The following is a 15,437-nucleotide window of genomic DNA, read 5'->3' as shown; positions in this document are numbered from 1 at the left end:
TCCATATTAAAATCATAGCTCTAACACTTTAATGTGCTAAAGAAAGTAATAAATAAAAAGATAACAGAAAAATATTGTTTTAGAAATATAAGTATATATTTGGACATGAGATTAAAATTAAAGATAAAATAATAAGTAAAATATAATTTTGCTTCTGTATTTCATCTTGCTATTTTCCTAATCAGTTACTGAGTGGACATAATTTGATTTCAGTACATATTTCCGGGATAAATTCTGTACTTTCAGTTTCTAAAAATGTTTCAATTACAGCCAATTAAGTAAAAGGAATACAGGAGGGGTTACTTAGTTATCAATTAATTAAATGTTCAACAAAAGAATGATTTTCTCCTTGTCAATTGCCTTACTCTGAATTATGTTTCTAGAAAAATTGAATGACAAAGTCAAGGCCACAACTGAGAAAACCTTGCTTTTGAATATATAATAATCAGTATGGAAATAAATACTAAAATGCTTGGTAGAGAATCTTACTATCCAGCAAGAGGACATCAGATTAGAAGAAATACACAGAATGTAATGCATGTGATTTATCACTATGAATTAACTGAACTCCATTTTTCTTGTCTTAATGAATTTTACTTATTATTTGGATTTCATAAAAATCCTATTTTCTTCATTTAAGAGAGAATTCTCACTAAGCAAACTGAAAATCATAAAGCAAAATCCTTTGACTATATACTAAATACTAAATATTACTAAAGAAGGTCCAGCAAGGAAAAATAAGAAAGGAAAAAGCAAAAAAAAAAAAAAAAAAATCAAACCTAGTTTACAAACTTGCTATCAGGAAGTGAATCACAGAATCATGAAATAAGAGTTGGAAGGGAGCCACAAAGATCATCACCTCCAACTCCCAGCACCCTACAGGACATCCCCAAGGACCACCATGTGCTTGAGAGCATTGTCCAAATACTTCCTGAACTCTGTCAGGCTTGTTGCTGTGATCATTGCCCTGGGGAGCCTGTTCCGGTGCCCAGCCACCCTCTGAGTGAAGAACCTTTTCCTGATATGCAACCTAAATTTGCACTGATATAACTTCACACCATTCCCTCAGGTCCTGTCCCTGAGCACCACAGAGAAGAGATCAGTGTCTGCCCCTCCTCCTCCTCTCCCCCTCGCAAGGGAATTGTAACTGCACCGAGGTGTCCTCTTCTCCAGGCTGAACAGAACAAGTGACTTCAGCCACTCTTTATACTTGAGGGCTTCCCCTCAAGGCCCTTCACCATCTTTGTTGCCCTCCTTTGGACACTTTCTAATAGTTTTAGATCCTTTTTATATTGTGATGCCCAAAACTGCACACAATATTCAAGATGAAGCTGCCCCAGCGCAGAGCAGAGCAGGAAAATCCCCCCCCTGCCCGGCTGGCCATGCTGTGCTTGATGCCCCCCAGGACAGGGTTGTCCCTCCTGGCTGCCAGGGCACTGCTGACTCATGTTCAACTTTCTGCTGACCAGGACCCCCAGATCCCTTTGCATGGCACTGCTTTCCAGCATCTCATTCCCCAGTCTGTCTACATCCAGGGTTGCCCCATGCAATTTGCAGTCTGCCACTTTCCCTTGTTAAACTTTGTACAGTTGGTGACTGCTCAGTCTTGTGGAGGTCTTTCTACAGGGCCTCCCTGCCTTTGAGGGAATCAGTCTGAGACTAACAAGAGTAGCTGTTCCTAGGGGAGTAGGAAAACTGTAATTCCCAACTATTTAAACAAACTGAGCCCAAAGCTTCCTCTACATTTTCTGTTAATGTTCTCCAAGAAGGAGAAAAAGTATTGACTGGGAAGAACAAGAAGTAGGCAGTGATGGCCTATCAAGGGTTAACAGAAGAAAAATCACTCCAAACAATTAATTCAAATTGCATTTCCTAGTTATTGCTACATGAAGGAAATGTAATGAGCCAAATAAACCGTGGAAGTTCCATATAGAAGAAATTTAAAAAGGACCCGGCCTCTAGTGACTAAGATATCTTTGATAAGCATTTTTATAGGCAAGAAAAGCAACATTTTCTGGAAGCTCCCCCCCCTTTCTGTGTCCTAGAATCAGAATATGCTGCAGTTTACAGAGACACAAACTATCATGCCTATACAAGATGCTAAGTTCTTACATGTAGCTCTAAGAATCCAGATCACTATAAATTTTATGATTTGTCACTATCAATATAATTATACTGCAGACATTATACCCATTGTAACCATGGTATAAACTAGAGAGAAACTGAACAATTTACTTGTGGAGCAAGCAGAGGCAGTCTAATGTAAGCCAGGAGTTTACTGAGATCTTTCCTTCTCTGTTCCAAATCGTGTCGAACCCACGTAAGTAGTGCATTCAGTATAGTTTCTTCATTAGGAATGTTCATGTCATCACTTGCTAAAAGCTTAGCAATTTCAGTGGCAGGCAATAACAGAAATTCCTGATTTCTAATTACTTCCATGAAGTTTTCCTGAAAAGAAAAGTATTTTAATAGAGGCAACATCATACTTTGAAGACATTTTATGGAACACCTGCTGTATCCTCCCCTCTTTTCCCTCCCTTCATGCCATCTTCTCAGTTGTCCCACTGGAGTACTGACTTGGGAGAAAGACCAAAAAAAAAGTTTAAGTACTGAACTATTTTCATCCCTGATCATTTCCCCAACTCAATCATTTAGTCCCACAGACAGATGTGCTGAAACAACTGAGGGAAGTGTACAGACAGACAGAAATGAGCCATAGGTTGTGGGTTACTATCCTGGCACTGCAAACTGAAGAAATACTTTCTGAAGTACAGTTAAAAAGATGCAGTTTGTTCCTGTTGTCAAGCAAAGAGCACAACATGCTACAACAACTGGGCATTGCTAGATTCATTAGATTTCATTACTGCTAGATGAAAATGTGGTAGTAAATTTTCAGAGAAAATAAACAACACTAACAATTTTATTGTTGATTTAAAATGGATTATTTTAAGTTTATTTTGCTATTTCATAGGTTTTATACAATTGATCTGATTTGATTGGGGAGCAAAACATACAAAGAATCCACAATATTATACATGCCTTGCTACACTAACAATACTTATTCTGATAGGATTCAGTCTTCTAACTTTCATCCTGTCATTTTCAGCAACAAATCCTTACTTCAAAATAAGAAATTCATAATACGTAACACATCCTATGCTGATATCTGATTACTTCATAATATGAGGATTTGCAGCATATTCTGTGAGGATTCTGATCAGTTTAGGCTGGAATAGCAGAAGTATTAACACACAATCAGCACCATTACAGTGAAATACCTGGGTGTAACAGAAAAGGGTGATATTATTTCTATCCTCTCTTGCCATATACTTTTCTTTACAAGGCAGCAAAGCAAAGCAAGCAAGCAAAATCACAACATATTCTTGTATTTTGGTAGCTCAAACTGCAGCTAAATTCACACTCAAAACTGAGAGTAGCTTCATGATGATAACAAAGTTACAATCAATTTATTTAATGCACTGTGGATTGCTAGATAGCCAGCTAATGGGGTGCTGGTTTTGGTCTGCCATCACATGCACCCCTAAAACACCTGGAGAACAAAATGTGTTAAATCCACAAACACGGAAGTCTAAGTAGGCCTAATATGAAAATTGGCCTTAGTGCCTTTTTTAATGATTTAAAAAGAAAGAATTGCATGCTAATAAAAAAATTGTAGATTAGAAGCATATATTTGAAAGGAAAAAGGATTTTTAGGTCAAAAAAGGGGAGAATGTCACAAGAAGAAGCAAGAGATGCACTGCAAAACAGGTCTGAATTTAGTATTTAAAATGGCAACAAAAACAATAGTACAGTTTGGCATTATATATGCAATGGGCATCATGACTACAAAGCAAAAAAGTTAATACTTCTTTTTTATTGCTTGGCCTAATGCTTTCAAAGCTATACCTCAGTACTCTAAAGATACTGACTAATAAAAAAAAAGCTGAGCTAAGAGAAAAAACTAATTAGGTGTAAATAGTCCATCTTACATGAAAGCCAGATGTACATAAGATGGCTACAAGATTTATAAGGGGAAAGATCAAAGTTACTCCACGCCATGGGTAATTCTGGAAATCAGGAAAATAACTCAAAATGTTATAAGTGTGCATAATTCTACTTGTGGATAGATTTTGGAGAGAAAACTTTCAAAATATTTAATATCTGAAAAGCTTTCCTACAACAAAGGTCTAATTGTCTACACAAAAAAGTGCTTCCAAGTGAGAGCTATAGTAGATTCAAAGGGAGATAGATTTGTCTTTTCCTCTTTAATTCATTTAACTATTTGTATAACGAAATAAAAGTAAAATTGAACAAATATATGAATTAAAATCAGTGAAAAGAACTGTACCAATATTCAGAAGCACTACACATGCATTGCTATTTATTTCACTCTGATATTAAATGCCTGGCAGTAAAACTGAATTTGAGAAGTGATGAAAATTATTTCCACAGTTTAAACACACAGTTCACCAGAATTCACATTCCACTGAGTTCATTTGTTTCCACTGGCTGTTTTTTTGTTGGTTCTTTTTCCTAGAGAGTAGGCAAGCTGGAGCTGTGCTTTTAGTTTTGCTGAATGAACAGGCAGTGAGCTCTGACAGAGAGAAACACCAACACTTACTACCTTAAACTTTCCAAATTGTCTATCCAGATCACAGGAAGAGGAAGGGGAAAGCACTTGCACGAAAAGTTCTTTTGTGTTTGGAGGCAACAAGCTGATCTTGCGTAAGTCAATCAGGGATCCTCTTTGGAAAGCTTTTTTCCAACTGGATTTCATCACTTCAACAGCTGCTATGTGTAAAAAGCCTGATTTTCCTTGTTGCTTGCAGACCATTGCTTTCTGATGGGAACAAGTTCAGTTTCCTCTTGCTCCCATTCTATTTTTAAAGCAGAGACTCCTTTTGAGCAGAGTATCAAAGCATTCCACTGGGAATACAAGCACCCTTTGTCCTATGTCTGTTTTTTTTTATAACCAGAATCTGAAAATTCCTCTTCCTTTACAGACAGAGATTCTGAAGACAAAAAGAAGGAGCCAGTGTATCTCCTAGCATTCTTAACCTCCTCATTAGCCTTTTCTTTCCTTCTTCTTATGGGAACTCTCTGTGGAAGAACAGGATATTTCAGAGAACAAATGATCTTCAGTTTCAATCCCTTTCTTTCTGGTCCTGAAAGTAAAGGGAATTTCCCAATCCCAAAATTAGCTCCTAAAATGGCTTGGAAACTTTATCAAATAAGTAGCCTGAGGCTTATGTATTAACCAAGACAGGGACATGCAGTCCTCATGCTCAATGCTGGGTACTGCTCATTCACATCACTTCAAATTCATTCTTCAGCAACTACAGAGTGATTAATGCTGATACTTTTAATGACAGATCTGCCTCAGACTTGGTACAGAACAAAAAATATTAGGAGCACATAAAAAATAAGATACCATGATGTGTATTTCTAAATGACACTTAATCCCTACAGTGGGATGCAGTGAAGCGGTTAGTCTCCCTGCACACTGTGTCAGAAGGATGAAAACCTTGGAGAGCATCAGACACCTGCAGCTTGAGAGGGACTGAGGCTGCCCAACAGGCAGCTCTAACCATGGGGCTCTGCTTAAACTCTGAATGTGGGCAACCAAAAAGCAAGAGGTGTTTGACTCACAGGATCTGAAGGAGAGCAATCAGGAAATGGTGTCTGCTGACTGCTTCAGTCCACTGGTTAACTAAGTATGAATTCACTAAGAACTGTGCTAATTGACTTCCTGGTAAACTATTAATAGTCAAACAGCTGTCAGATACCACCTTCTCTACTTTTACTCAGATTTGACTGATGTGCTAAACAATCAACCAACCGAATACTTGCTCTGTGTGCAGGGGCAGTACAGATATTTTAGCTTGACTCCTCGTTGCACTGTTTCTGGACTCCAAAACAGGCTGAGCAGCATGCAGAAACCTATTCAGTCTTTATAAGGCAGTACTGATCTATTGTGCTAGGCAGGACTGAGGGAACTTGAAAGACAAAGGTATCTTGGGTTTTCACAGGTGAAAAGGAAGCGAATGAGTATTTTCCAAGTATGAGTATGTTCCTCAGTTGATTACTGAGCAGGACATTCTGGACTGCAATTTCAGGTGCAAGAATGTAAAATCCTTGTTCTGGCACTATCACAAACTTTATGGTCCTTTATGGACGGAAAGCATTTAAATTTCTCTTCTCTTCATGCTCCCCAATAGAAAAACCTATCCTGACTGTTGCAGGAAAAAAAGGACAAATTATCCCTCTTTAATTCTTTCTTCCAAATCATAACTCAATGATTTTGTGTTTCCCAACTACTGCCTTACAGGAGAAAGCAAGTCTAAGTGTGCCACACCTTTTATTCTGCAAAACTACCTAGGTTTCTCTGCTTGGACCCAATCTATTACTCTGTTCTTTTAAGTTTTTCTTTTTATACATCCACTGGCTTGCTCAGAAATCACACAAATTCCAAAACTAACTTTATCTGAATCTTGTAATACTATCACTGCTTACATACCTTCTGAAGACTTCTGATCAAAATCAAAATGACTTTTCACTCTGCTTTAAGCATGCATAGCTGATCAACAATGATTAGACAGGGACTAACTCAGGCATCATCACACAAAGTTTTGAATGTCTACTCTTTTTTTTTTAGTTGTAAATCAGAAAGTTAAAATCTGGCTACTGAAGAAGCTACTGACACTTACCTAAGAATAACTCACTAGTCACCACAGATATTTCATGTTCTGGAAATAACACAGATTTTCCTCATCTCAAAGTACTAACTTCCCTTTTGCTTACTTTTTGTGGAAAAGGATCTATTGGTTTTCATTCAAGGTACACTATCAACTGTTTCAAACAAACAAGATATAAAAAAGGGGTGTTCTGACTTTGAAGACAGCAATAAAAATGTGCAGAATTTTTTTTGCACAAAATGCCATTACAAATCCATTAAAGCAAGCAGACACAATACTGGCCAGTCCAATAAAATTCCTAAATTTTTAACTGTATGTCCCAAATACTATATATAACCCACAGCAAAACAGGGTAACCTTTGCTCAAAAGATATCTTTACTCAGATACATTTCATGATTCTATCAACTCTATTTTAGAACTGTGATGTGTAAAAATCAGAGTTGCTCTTTATACAGCATTAAATCCACTACAAATTGCTTCAGTTCTTGTTTCACTTCATGTATATTGAGGATTTTTCAAGCTTAAGTTTGTAATGCCAATAATTGACCAGTTTGGATAAACTGTTCCCTTCTGTCAAAACAATTTATCAACTGTCAACACAGTGAGCAATAAAGTAATGCAATACTTCAGTCCTTTTAGCATAATATATATCTGTAATATAAAGAAATGCAACATTCAAATCCTTCTTAGTTTTTTTTTTTTTAATCACTGATGCTTTCCAATGACTAATGTACTCAGACAGAAGAACCCTATTAACAAAGGCAGACCTAATGGGATAACTCACTGATTCATGCTCCAGTTTAAACAAAGGCTGATTTCACCTGAATTTCAAACTTCATGTAAAAAGGTATTTTAATGAAGCAGGTAAGATGATTACAAACTTATTACATGTGTAACAAAAAGCTTCAAAGCAGAGAAGTTGTTTTACTTGTAAAAATATTAAATGGCAATCAGCGTTTCTTTTCTGTCTCATAGAAAATAACATGTGTAAATTAAAATTTAAGTATTTTATATTATTCAGTAACTTCCACTACAAGTATTTTAAAAGAACCAGAACTATAAACTTTACTCAATATAATCCCACACTGTTCTATGCAGCCCAATGCAGCATAAAAATAATTCCCTGTTTTAAGAAAGAGATTTTTGCCAGCTACTACAGGTGTACTTAACCCTTACATTCTAATACTTCTTAATGGAAAGAGCATCAAATACCTAGCACTTACTAGTGTTGAACATTTTATTTTTTCAAACAGCTTTTAAACAAATGAAATTACTTGGGGATTTATTTTAATTGAAGATTCAATTGGACTAGACATTTCTATGCAGTTTCCATAGCAACATCCATTTCAAAATAAAGAAGCTTCTTCTCTATTACTCATTATTACTAAAATTCAATTTAATGTCTCTGTTGGAACTAAACAACATTAAAAGAGGCCTTGGGAAAAATTCATCTAGCACAACTAATTAGTTTTGAAAATAGCTTTTTAAAATCCACCTAATTTGAATTTCATTCACATCAAAGCCGTAAAAGCAACAATTTTGCCACCGAAGTAAACAACAGCCAAAAGGCACAGAACTGTTTTCCTCTGGTCTGAACAAAAGATAGGTGCTGAAGAAGAATGGCTTTTAGAAAGTTCACAGCCCTATTTTCCCTAAGTCATGAATTGCCAGTCAGAATACTAAGACTGGAATGCCAACATTCCCCTTTAAGGATGCATTAGTTTAATAATTCTTACTATACTGATTTTGGCAGTTCACTTGAAAAGGACATGACAATTGCCCAGACCAAAATACATACTTATTCTGAAAAGGAACAAGTAGATCAGAGGAGGGAGTTTCTCTTTTCACATATTTTTTCTATCACTGGTCTCACTCAACATAAATTCTAATACTCCTCAAAGGCATAAGCCACATTTCCTTTACTGTTTCATTGCACATTCTACTTAATAGCAGACTCCCTATTTTTGCAATAATGAAGACCAAGAATAGAAACATGTAAGTTACAATCTGCACCTTATTTATTGATCTGCCTCAGTAAATTTGTGTGTCCATGATATCAAATATCTGAGAGATCATTCACTGCAGAGGAACATTGTCTTGTATATAGAAAAAAAAAAGAACTATTTTAAACTGTTATACATAGTAAACTAAATTAATTTAAGCCAATAAGTAATTTTTTTAAAAATAGTTTTAAACCAGCAAAACCTAAGGCAGCAAGAGGAAGAGCCATGGATTTCTAATACTAATTACAAGACATAAATTACAACTCTTGGATCTTAGCCAATAACTTAATGGCAAGGTAATGCCATGACACACAAGCAAATTAAGTACTATCCTTATTCCCACATCTCTTGTGCAGTATCTACATGCCCTCATTCAAATCCCAAGAGCTTATTTAGGCAAAATTTCATCAACAAGTGAGCAAAATGCCTCACAAAACTGCAAAGAGCAGATGAACTGACTTGCTTCAGAGATAGTTCTTCTGCCTTCTTCTGATAACTTTACTAAAATACACTTGTGAGAAGAAAAAAAAGCACATTTTGTATTAAAATAAAAGGATGACTGTTAAGCAGATGAAGTTTACTTAAGTTGGTAGGTCTGAATTTCTATAAGTTAACTGAAAAATATAATTGGCAAGTTTGTATTTAGTCACATATCACCTAGCCTAGGATTAAATTCTTTGATGCCTGACATCCCGTTGCCAAATTATTAAGGATGACGCAGAATCTATATTGCTGAATGCTCACAGTCATACCCCAAGTATATCTTGGAACCCGATTACTCCAGTTCATTACAAAAAAGGAACTCAAGGAACTCTATACTTCCATTTAGTAATGTCTAATTTTGGAATAGATGATGGCAGCTTCCCCACTGTGAAGTCTGTAGTTTTTGACTGTCAGAAAGAAGAACAGGCTTTTGAAATATGTTATTAAATGCATACCCCACAATTCCATTTCTGTTACAGGGCACTTATGCTTGTGTGTTTCCTTCCAACTCTAAATCAGCAACTTTGCAGCTATTTTGTAATTTTTCATCATGGAAACATATTCTTGTTTGAAAATTATGAAGACTTTCTGGGGGAAAAACATTAGTACTATATTTAGGAAAACATTCTGTATCTTTCCTACTAAATAAAGCAGATGATAGCTAATGTAACAACATACCATAGTGTAATTGTGAGCCGCCTTGTGCAAGTCAGTGCAACCCTGGGCATCAGCAAAAGATCGGATTCCAAGGCAATTGGATGGGTGAAGCTGCTTCAGAAGGAATTTACAGCATGCGTCTACAACCTGAGAGAGCTGAAGAAGGCAAGCTGTAGACAACAGGCACTCAATGTTATCTTCTTTTAATTCAAGGCGACCTAGTTACATCAAAAAGAAAATCACATTAGTTTGCTCTTATAATCTTACAAATTCCCTAAAACCCCAAGGTAATAGAATTATTTACAGATTATATGACAGAATAGAAGGCTTAGTAAACATCACCCTCAGCATTAGATAACTAATAGTTTTCAAGATTAGTATCCATGATGATGTAAGGAAAGGGAATCCTAATGAGATTCCTTTTTTTGTCAGTCATGATACATTTAATAGATTCACATAATTTGTTAACTAATTGAATGCAGTATTACCAGAGAAACTTTATCCTATCAGCTTGTCTCAGGTAACAGCAATGAGACCTAACTGCTGTCTACAGCTTTCTCACCAGGGAAGGGGAGGGGAAGGCACTGATCTCTTCTCTCTGCTGACTGGTGACAGGACCAGAGGGAATGGCCTGAAGGGGGTTAGGAAAAGGTTCCTTTTTCATTAGGAAAAGGTTCTTCCCCCAGAGGGTGGTTGGGTACTGGAACAGGCTCCCCAGAGAAGTGGTCACAGCACCAAGCCTGACAGAGCTCAAGAAGCACTTGGAAAACGCTCTGGGACACATGGTGTGATTGTCAGGGTGCTCTGAGCAGGGTCAGGAGTTAGACTTTGAGAATCTTTGTAGGTTGCTTCCAACTCAGGATATTCTATGATTTATTTTTATATATTTATAAGAAGTTAAATAATGTGAATAATTTGTAAAGAGCATTTGAAATCTAGTAATGGAATACAATGCTCACATGAGGACAATTCATTAGATGAATTTCCCTGAATTGTCAGCTCAATTACCTGTATATGCATATTGAACGAGAGCCCACAATGCCTTTGGCTCCACACCTTCCATCTTGATTTCTTCCTGTCTTGCTTCCCTTACATCATTAGTGAACATTGCTGCAAAGTAGTCCGAAACAGAGGAGAGAACCAATCTGAGTACGACATGCAGCACAAAAGGAGAGAAACAGAAGAAAAGGAAAAAACCTTAGTCAACCTGATGTTTGTTAATTTATGATTCATTACTTTGCCCTTTGAAGAAACACTGTAGTGAGAAAAACATTTAAAAATTGACAAAGTGCTCCATGCTCTAGTTTCTCTCTATGAATAATGAAGTACTGATACTAAACCTACATTTGCTACTGATCTAAACTAATTACCCTCTCAAAGCTCAATGACTTTTAATAGCCAACACAGACATAAACACCCCCAAATCCACATAAACTGGAAATGAAGTATATAAATATACATTATTAAATAAAATTGAATTGATCTTCATTTATATTATGTTAGATACTTTTTTAAATGTGAAAGAATGACTTACTAGTCCTTCTCAAAGTGCTTTAAAATGCTTTTACTCTTGGTGCACACATATACATTCAATTACTAATACTGATAACAAAACTTGTCACAGTAAATGTGGAGATGATAGAGAGTAATCTCTTTTTTGAGTATCTATTTAGCCTTTCTCAATAATCATGACTATTTTACTGTGTAAGTAAATGTTAGTGCATAACGGACATTTCTTTGGACTATTGAGAGTAAAACACTCTTTACAAATAATAATGCCACTCTTCAAAATGTGAAGGAATTTCCATGTATTCAGAGACTGGGGTAAAAGAGAAAATTATATGAGGCAGGAATATGAAACCAACCATAACTATTCAGGAGGAATTAGAGACCTCCAGGAATGGCCTTGTGGCTTAGATCAATTTTTGTGCTGTAGCAGTTCACTGTTGCCTTGCTCACAGGGATTTCACTATAAATACATGTGTTATATGTATGGATCTATACAAAGAGCAAGCCCAAGAACCCAGCCTACTGCAAATACATTAAACAGTCCATATGCATACATTGAATTAATCTAATACTTCAGGCAGTTTATGCGGTGCTGAGTTATTATACTGGTGTGTTAAAATGGCAGAGGTCAGGAACCACAAAACAGGAAAACAAAAATGAAAAGGTGAGCACCAGTGCTCAGGGGAGAATTTACAGGTACATACACAAAGTAATGAAATACAAGAAGCAGTCTCTTGGTTAATTAACTGCAAAGTTAAAAAATTTGGACTAATTAATCTCACAATATATTTTTCTTGTCAACTTTCTGATCATTGACCATTTGGTCAGGCTTACCAAAAAATAAGGGTAATCTTTGTTTTCTAGCTGCTGAGGCAACACAGCAGAGTTACAATTGCATGGGAAAAAGATTAATTTTATTTTAACACCTTGTATGATTGAAGTTTTGTCAAAAAAATCAAAGTTCTGTTCTTTTAAAGAAAATTAAATTCTGTTACTGAAATATGAGAATTATTCTGTAGCTGACAAGCTAAGAAAAATCAAAACTTTCTGCCAAGGTACGGCCCAGGCATCACTTCTAGGCATTTTAACCTCAGGTTTAATGAAATCTGCATTTAAATGAAAATACTGCCTCTCAGAGATCTATAGAAGGGGAGTAAATTAGAGAGTACTTTCATCAAAGTATCAAGGGAGAATTTCTGCAACTGCTTTTGATGCTAGAATGAGATGACAAGACCAGATTTCTATGTACAAAATAGGGGTTCTCACCGGAAGGGAAAGTGGTTTGAATAACCCAATTATCTCTGCAGGTCCAATTCAGAATTTAAAAAGGCGAAACAACCAACTTAACATATTCACATCTGACTGTTCTGACTTGAACTTCTATGCAGAACAGAGCTTGAAAAAGACAGGTCTTCTGCAATGGGAAATGGAATTTAATACTTAGTCATATCACAGTTTGGGGGGCTGTTTTTTTCTTTTCTTTCTTCCCCCAGCAGTGCAACTGGACTAGGTAGCTGCACTATTATTTAGAACACTGGACTGTATACATTTTAGAAAAAACTGCTGAAGAAATGCTAAAAAATAACACGAGGGTCCCAATGCCTTCTATCAGAGGTTTGATATCAGCAAATTTCTCCCTGTAATTTCCAGACTCACGAGTCCTCTGAAGGAAATTAACAGAAATGAAATCCATTTACTATTTTTGCAAACATATTCAGATCCATGAGGAGGTATACATGCTTCACAGTGGTAAGTGCTTTCCAGAGGGTGACTTGCATATGCTGACAGAGGATGTGAAGCCCAGAAGTAGTTTAATACAGGTAATTTGAAAAAGCACAAATTATCCTGAGAGCAGTTTTGCAATGATTTCACAATGAAAAGCCTTAGAAGAGGTATCTACACTTTTCTCTTAATTCACCTAATTTAGAAAAAGAAGTTATTTCAAAGAAAGAAATGGGATTAAAATATACAGTGACAATGCATCAAGGTGACTGATGAGCTAGAATAGAAGAAAACAAAGGCAGACTTTCAGCCAACTGGCCTTTTCTTTTTCCCAGTAGTCAATAAAAATCAATTACTGCTATACACATGTGATTTGATATTCACTTGTCACTAAATACTGGCAAAATCCAAAATCCAAATTAGAACGATCTACCATGATAGCTTAATATATTTTGAAGAATTTTCCACTGAGAGCCAGTAAAATATATGGCACACTTTAAACCCATACTTGGAACTGCCACAAGCTGCACCATCTTGATAGTTTTCTAGGTCACCAAAGCAATTACTATGTAAAATGATGACAGCAACCAAACCTGGCAATTTACAGGTTTAGTATCTCCAAACCCGTCTCAGCTGACAGAATGCTGCTTAAGATCTGAAAGATAAAAGGGACTTTTCCTGGGCAGCTCCTTGTTTGTGGCTGTGTTACAGCTGAAAACCGTCCTTGGAAACTCACTGTCAGCATTCACTGAAGTTGTAAGGTGATACTGAAGAGTACAGGCTCTTTCAAACAAGCTTCCTAAACCCTACAGTACACAAGGTTCCATTTGCCTTCTTTTCTTAAGTCCCATCTCTTTTGTATTTCCATCTTTCAGTGTCAACAGAAAGACACACAATGGCTCTGCCCGGACTGCTGATTAAAGGACGTGGCAGGCTTTAAATGCCCTCTGGGCAGGAATTTACACACATTTCCCTTTTCTTACATGAATGTTCTAATCAGTGGGTTATTTAACTAAACAAAACAAGCTTTTACTATGGATATAGCAGTTAGCTGAATGTAATAAATACGAACATAATAAATGGCAGACATCTGAAATTGCAGTGGACACAAAATAAACATGAAAAACTATGAAAATCTTAATTTAATTAATTAAATCAAAGTATCCAAAATTTCTTTATGTAACTGCAAGCTGAAGGGGTGGGAATATAATACATTTCTTCCTACTGGAGAATGGTCCCCTTTTCCTACTTGCTTCTTGACCTTGTAAATAAGATTTTAGCTACAATTTCAGCACAGAAAAGGAAGATAAACACTTTTGGAACAATAGGGAATGCCATATTCAGAAAAATCATGACTATATGTGATGCTTTTATTTGTAGTAGACTCATAGCCTGAATTCTTCAAATAGATACAAAACCTCTCAGAATTTCAGTATTGTATTACCTGTGATTATTACCAAGGCAGATACCAAACTCATGTCTCTTTTCTCTAAAAGCATGCATCATGGACCTCACGACACTCAATCAAAAGTAGAAATTGATAATTTCAAAAATACAGGAATTATTAAAAATACCAAGTTCAAAACTGAAAATCTGAATACTCTTCTCTATGAGTGTGATTAATATTAATAATGAAGAATGTTCTTTCTTACCAGCACTATGTGATCACATACTATGAAAAACTCTTATCTTTCTTATAAAAAAATAAAGGAAAACAAAGATGTCCAGCGTAAACAAATTTTCTATTTTCTTACTCATCTTAGAATGTTAAGCCATTAAGCTAAGATGTATTTAATACATATTCTGTTGCTTATTAAGTCTCAAGACAAAATGGTTTTCTGAAATGTACTGACTGATCCAGCCCACAGTCAATACTAATAATTCAGAACTTGTATGAAGGCAGCAAAAAATATTACAGAAGTTTTTTCTTATAACATTGGCTACTACAAATACATAAAGGCAGTAATCTTATTGAGTTTCTATAAAATTTAAATGAAATTTAAGATTTCCATATTTATCCTTCCCACTATGAAAAAAAAAATCAGTTTTCAGTGAGATACTTTGGATTTACTGAGATTAAGACTGCAGTTATTGCTATGTTTCTCTGTGAAAACAAAACAGAGAAAGAACTTATTATGCAAAAGGCAAAGCTTCTTTGTAAGTTGCTCCAACACTATAAAGTGAACAAGAGAGAATCATAAGCCTCCTACTTCCTGCTACAAGCACAAAGTGTGCTTCTTTGGCTTTAACTTTCATACATATTTAACACAGAATATACTAACTACGGCAAGATGTTTCTCCTCAGAAGAGAAGTCCAGAGCAGTAGTAGCATATGCCTCATAATAATAACTACAGAAATAGATACAG

The 15,437-nt window shown here is 35.9% G+C and overlaps 1 protein-coding gene across 6 annotated transcripts in view; it reads right to left on the bottom strand.

Moving 5' to 3' along the window:
* Positions 1 to 15,437, bottom strand: part of KLHL5 (kelch like family member 5) — a 50,267-nt gene that overhangs the window by 13,250 nt on the left and 21,580 nt on the right. For 5 of the 6 annotated variants that reach the window (XM_030947006.1, XM_030947008.1, XM_030947009.1 and 2 more), the window contains 3 exons: positions 10,848 to 10,984; positions 9,861 to 10,057; positions 2,236 to 2,448 (listed from right to left, as the gene is read on the bottom strand). In XM_030947006.1, the coding sequence (XP_030802866.1) occupies positions 2,236 to 2,448; positions 9,861 to 10,057; positions 10,848 to 10,984 (547 nt within the window). The remainder of the gene's footprint in view (positions 1 to 2,235; positions 2,449 to 9,860; positions 10,058 to 10,847; positions 10,985 to 15,437) is intronic. The other variant, XM_030947007.1, reaches the window with a different exon arrangement.

This window comes from Camarhynchus parvulus, chromosome 4, assembly GCF_901933205.1.
Source record: "Camarhynchus parvulus chromosome 4, STF_HiC, whole genome shotgun sequence".
NCBI lineage: Eukaryota > Metazoa > Chordata > Aves > Passeriformes > Thraupidae > Camarhynchus > Camarhynchus parvulus.
The sequence above is the reverse complement of the archived record's forward strand: the minus strand, read 5'-3'. Positions and strand labels throughout refer to the sequence as shown.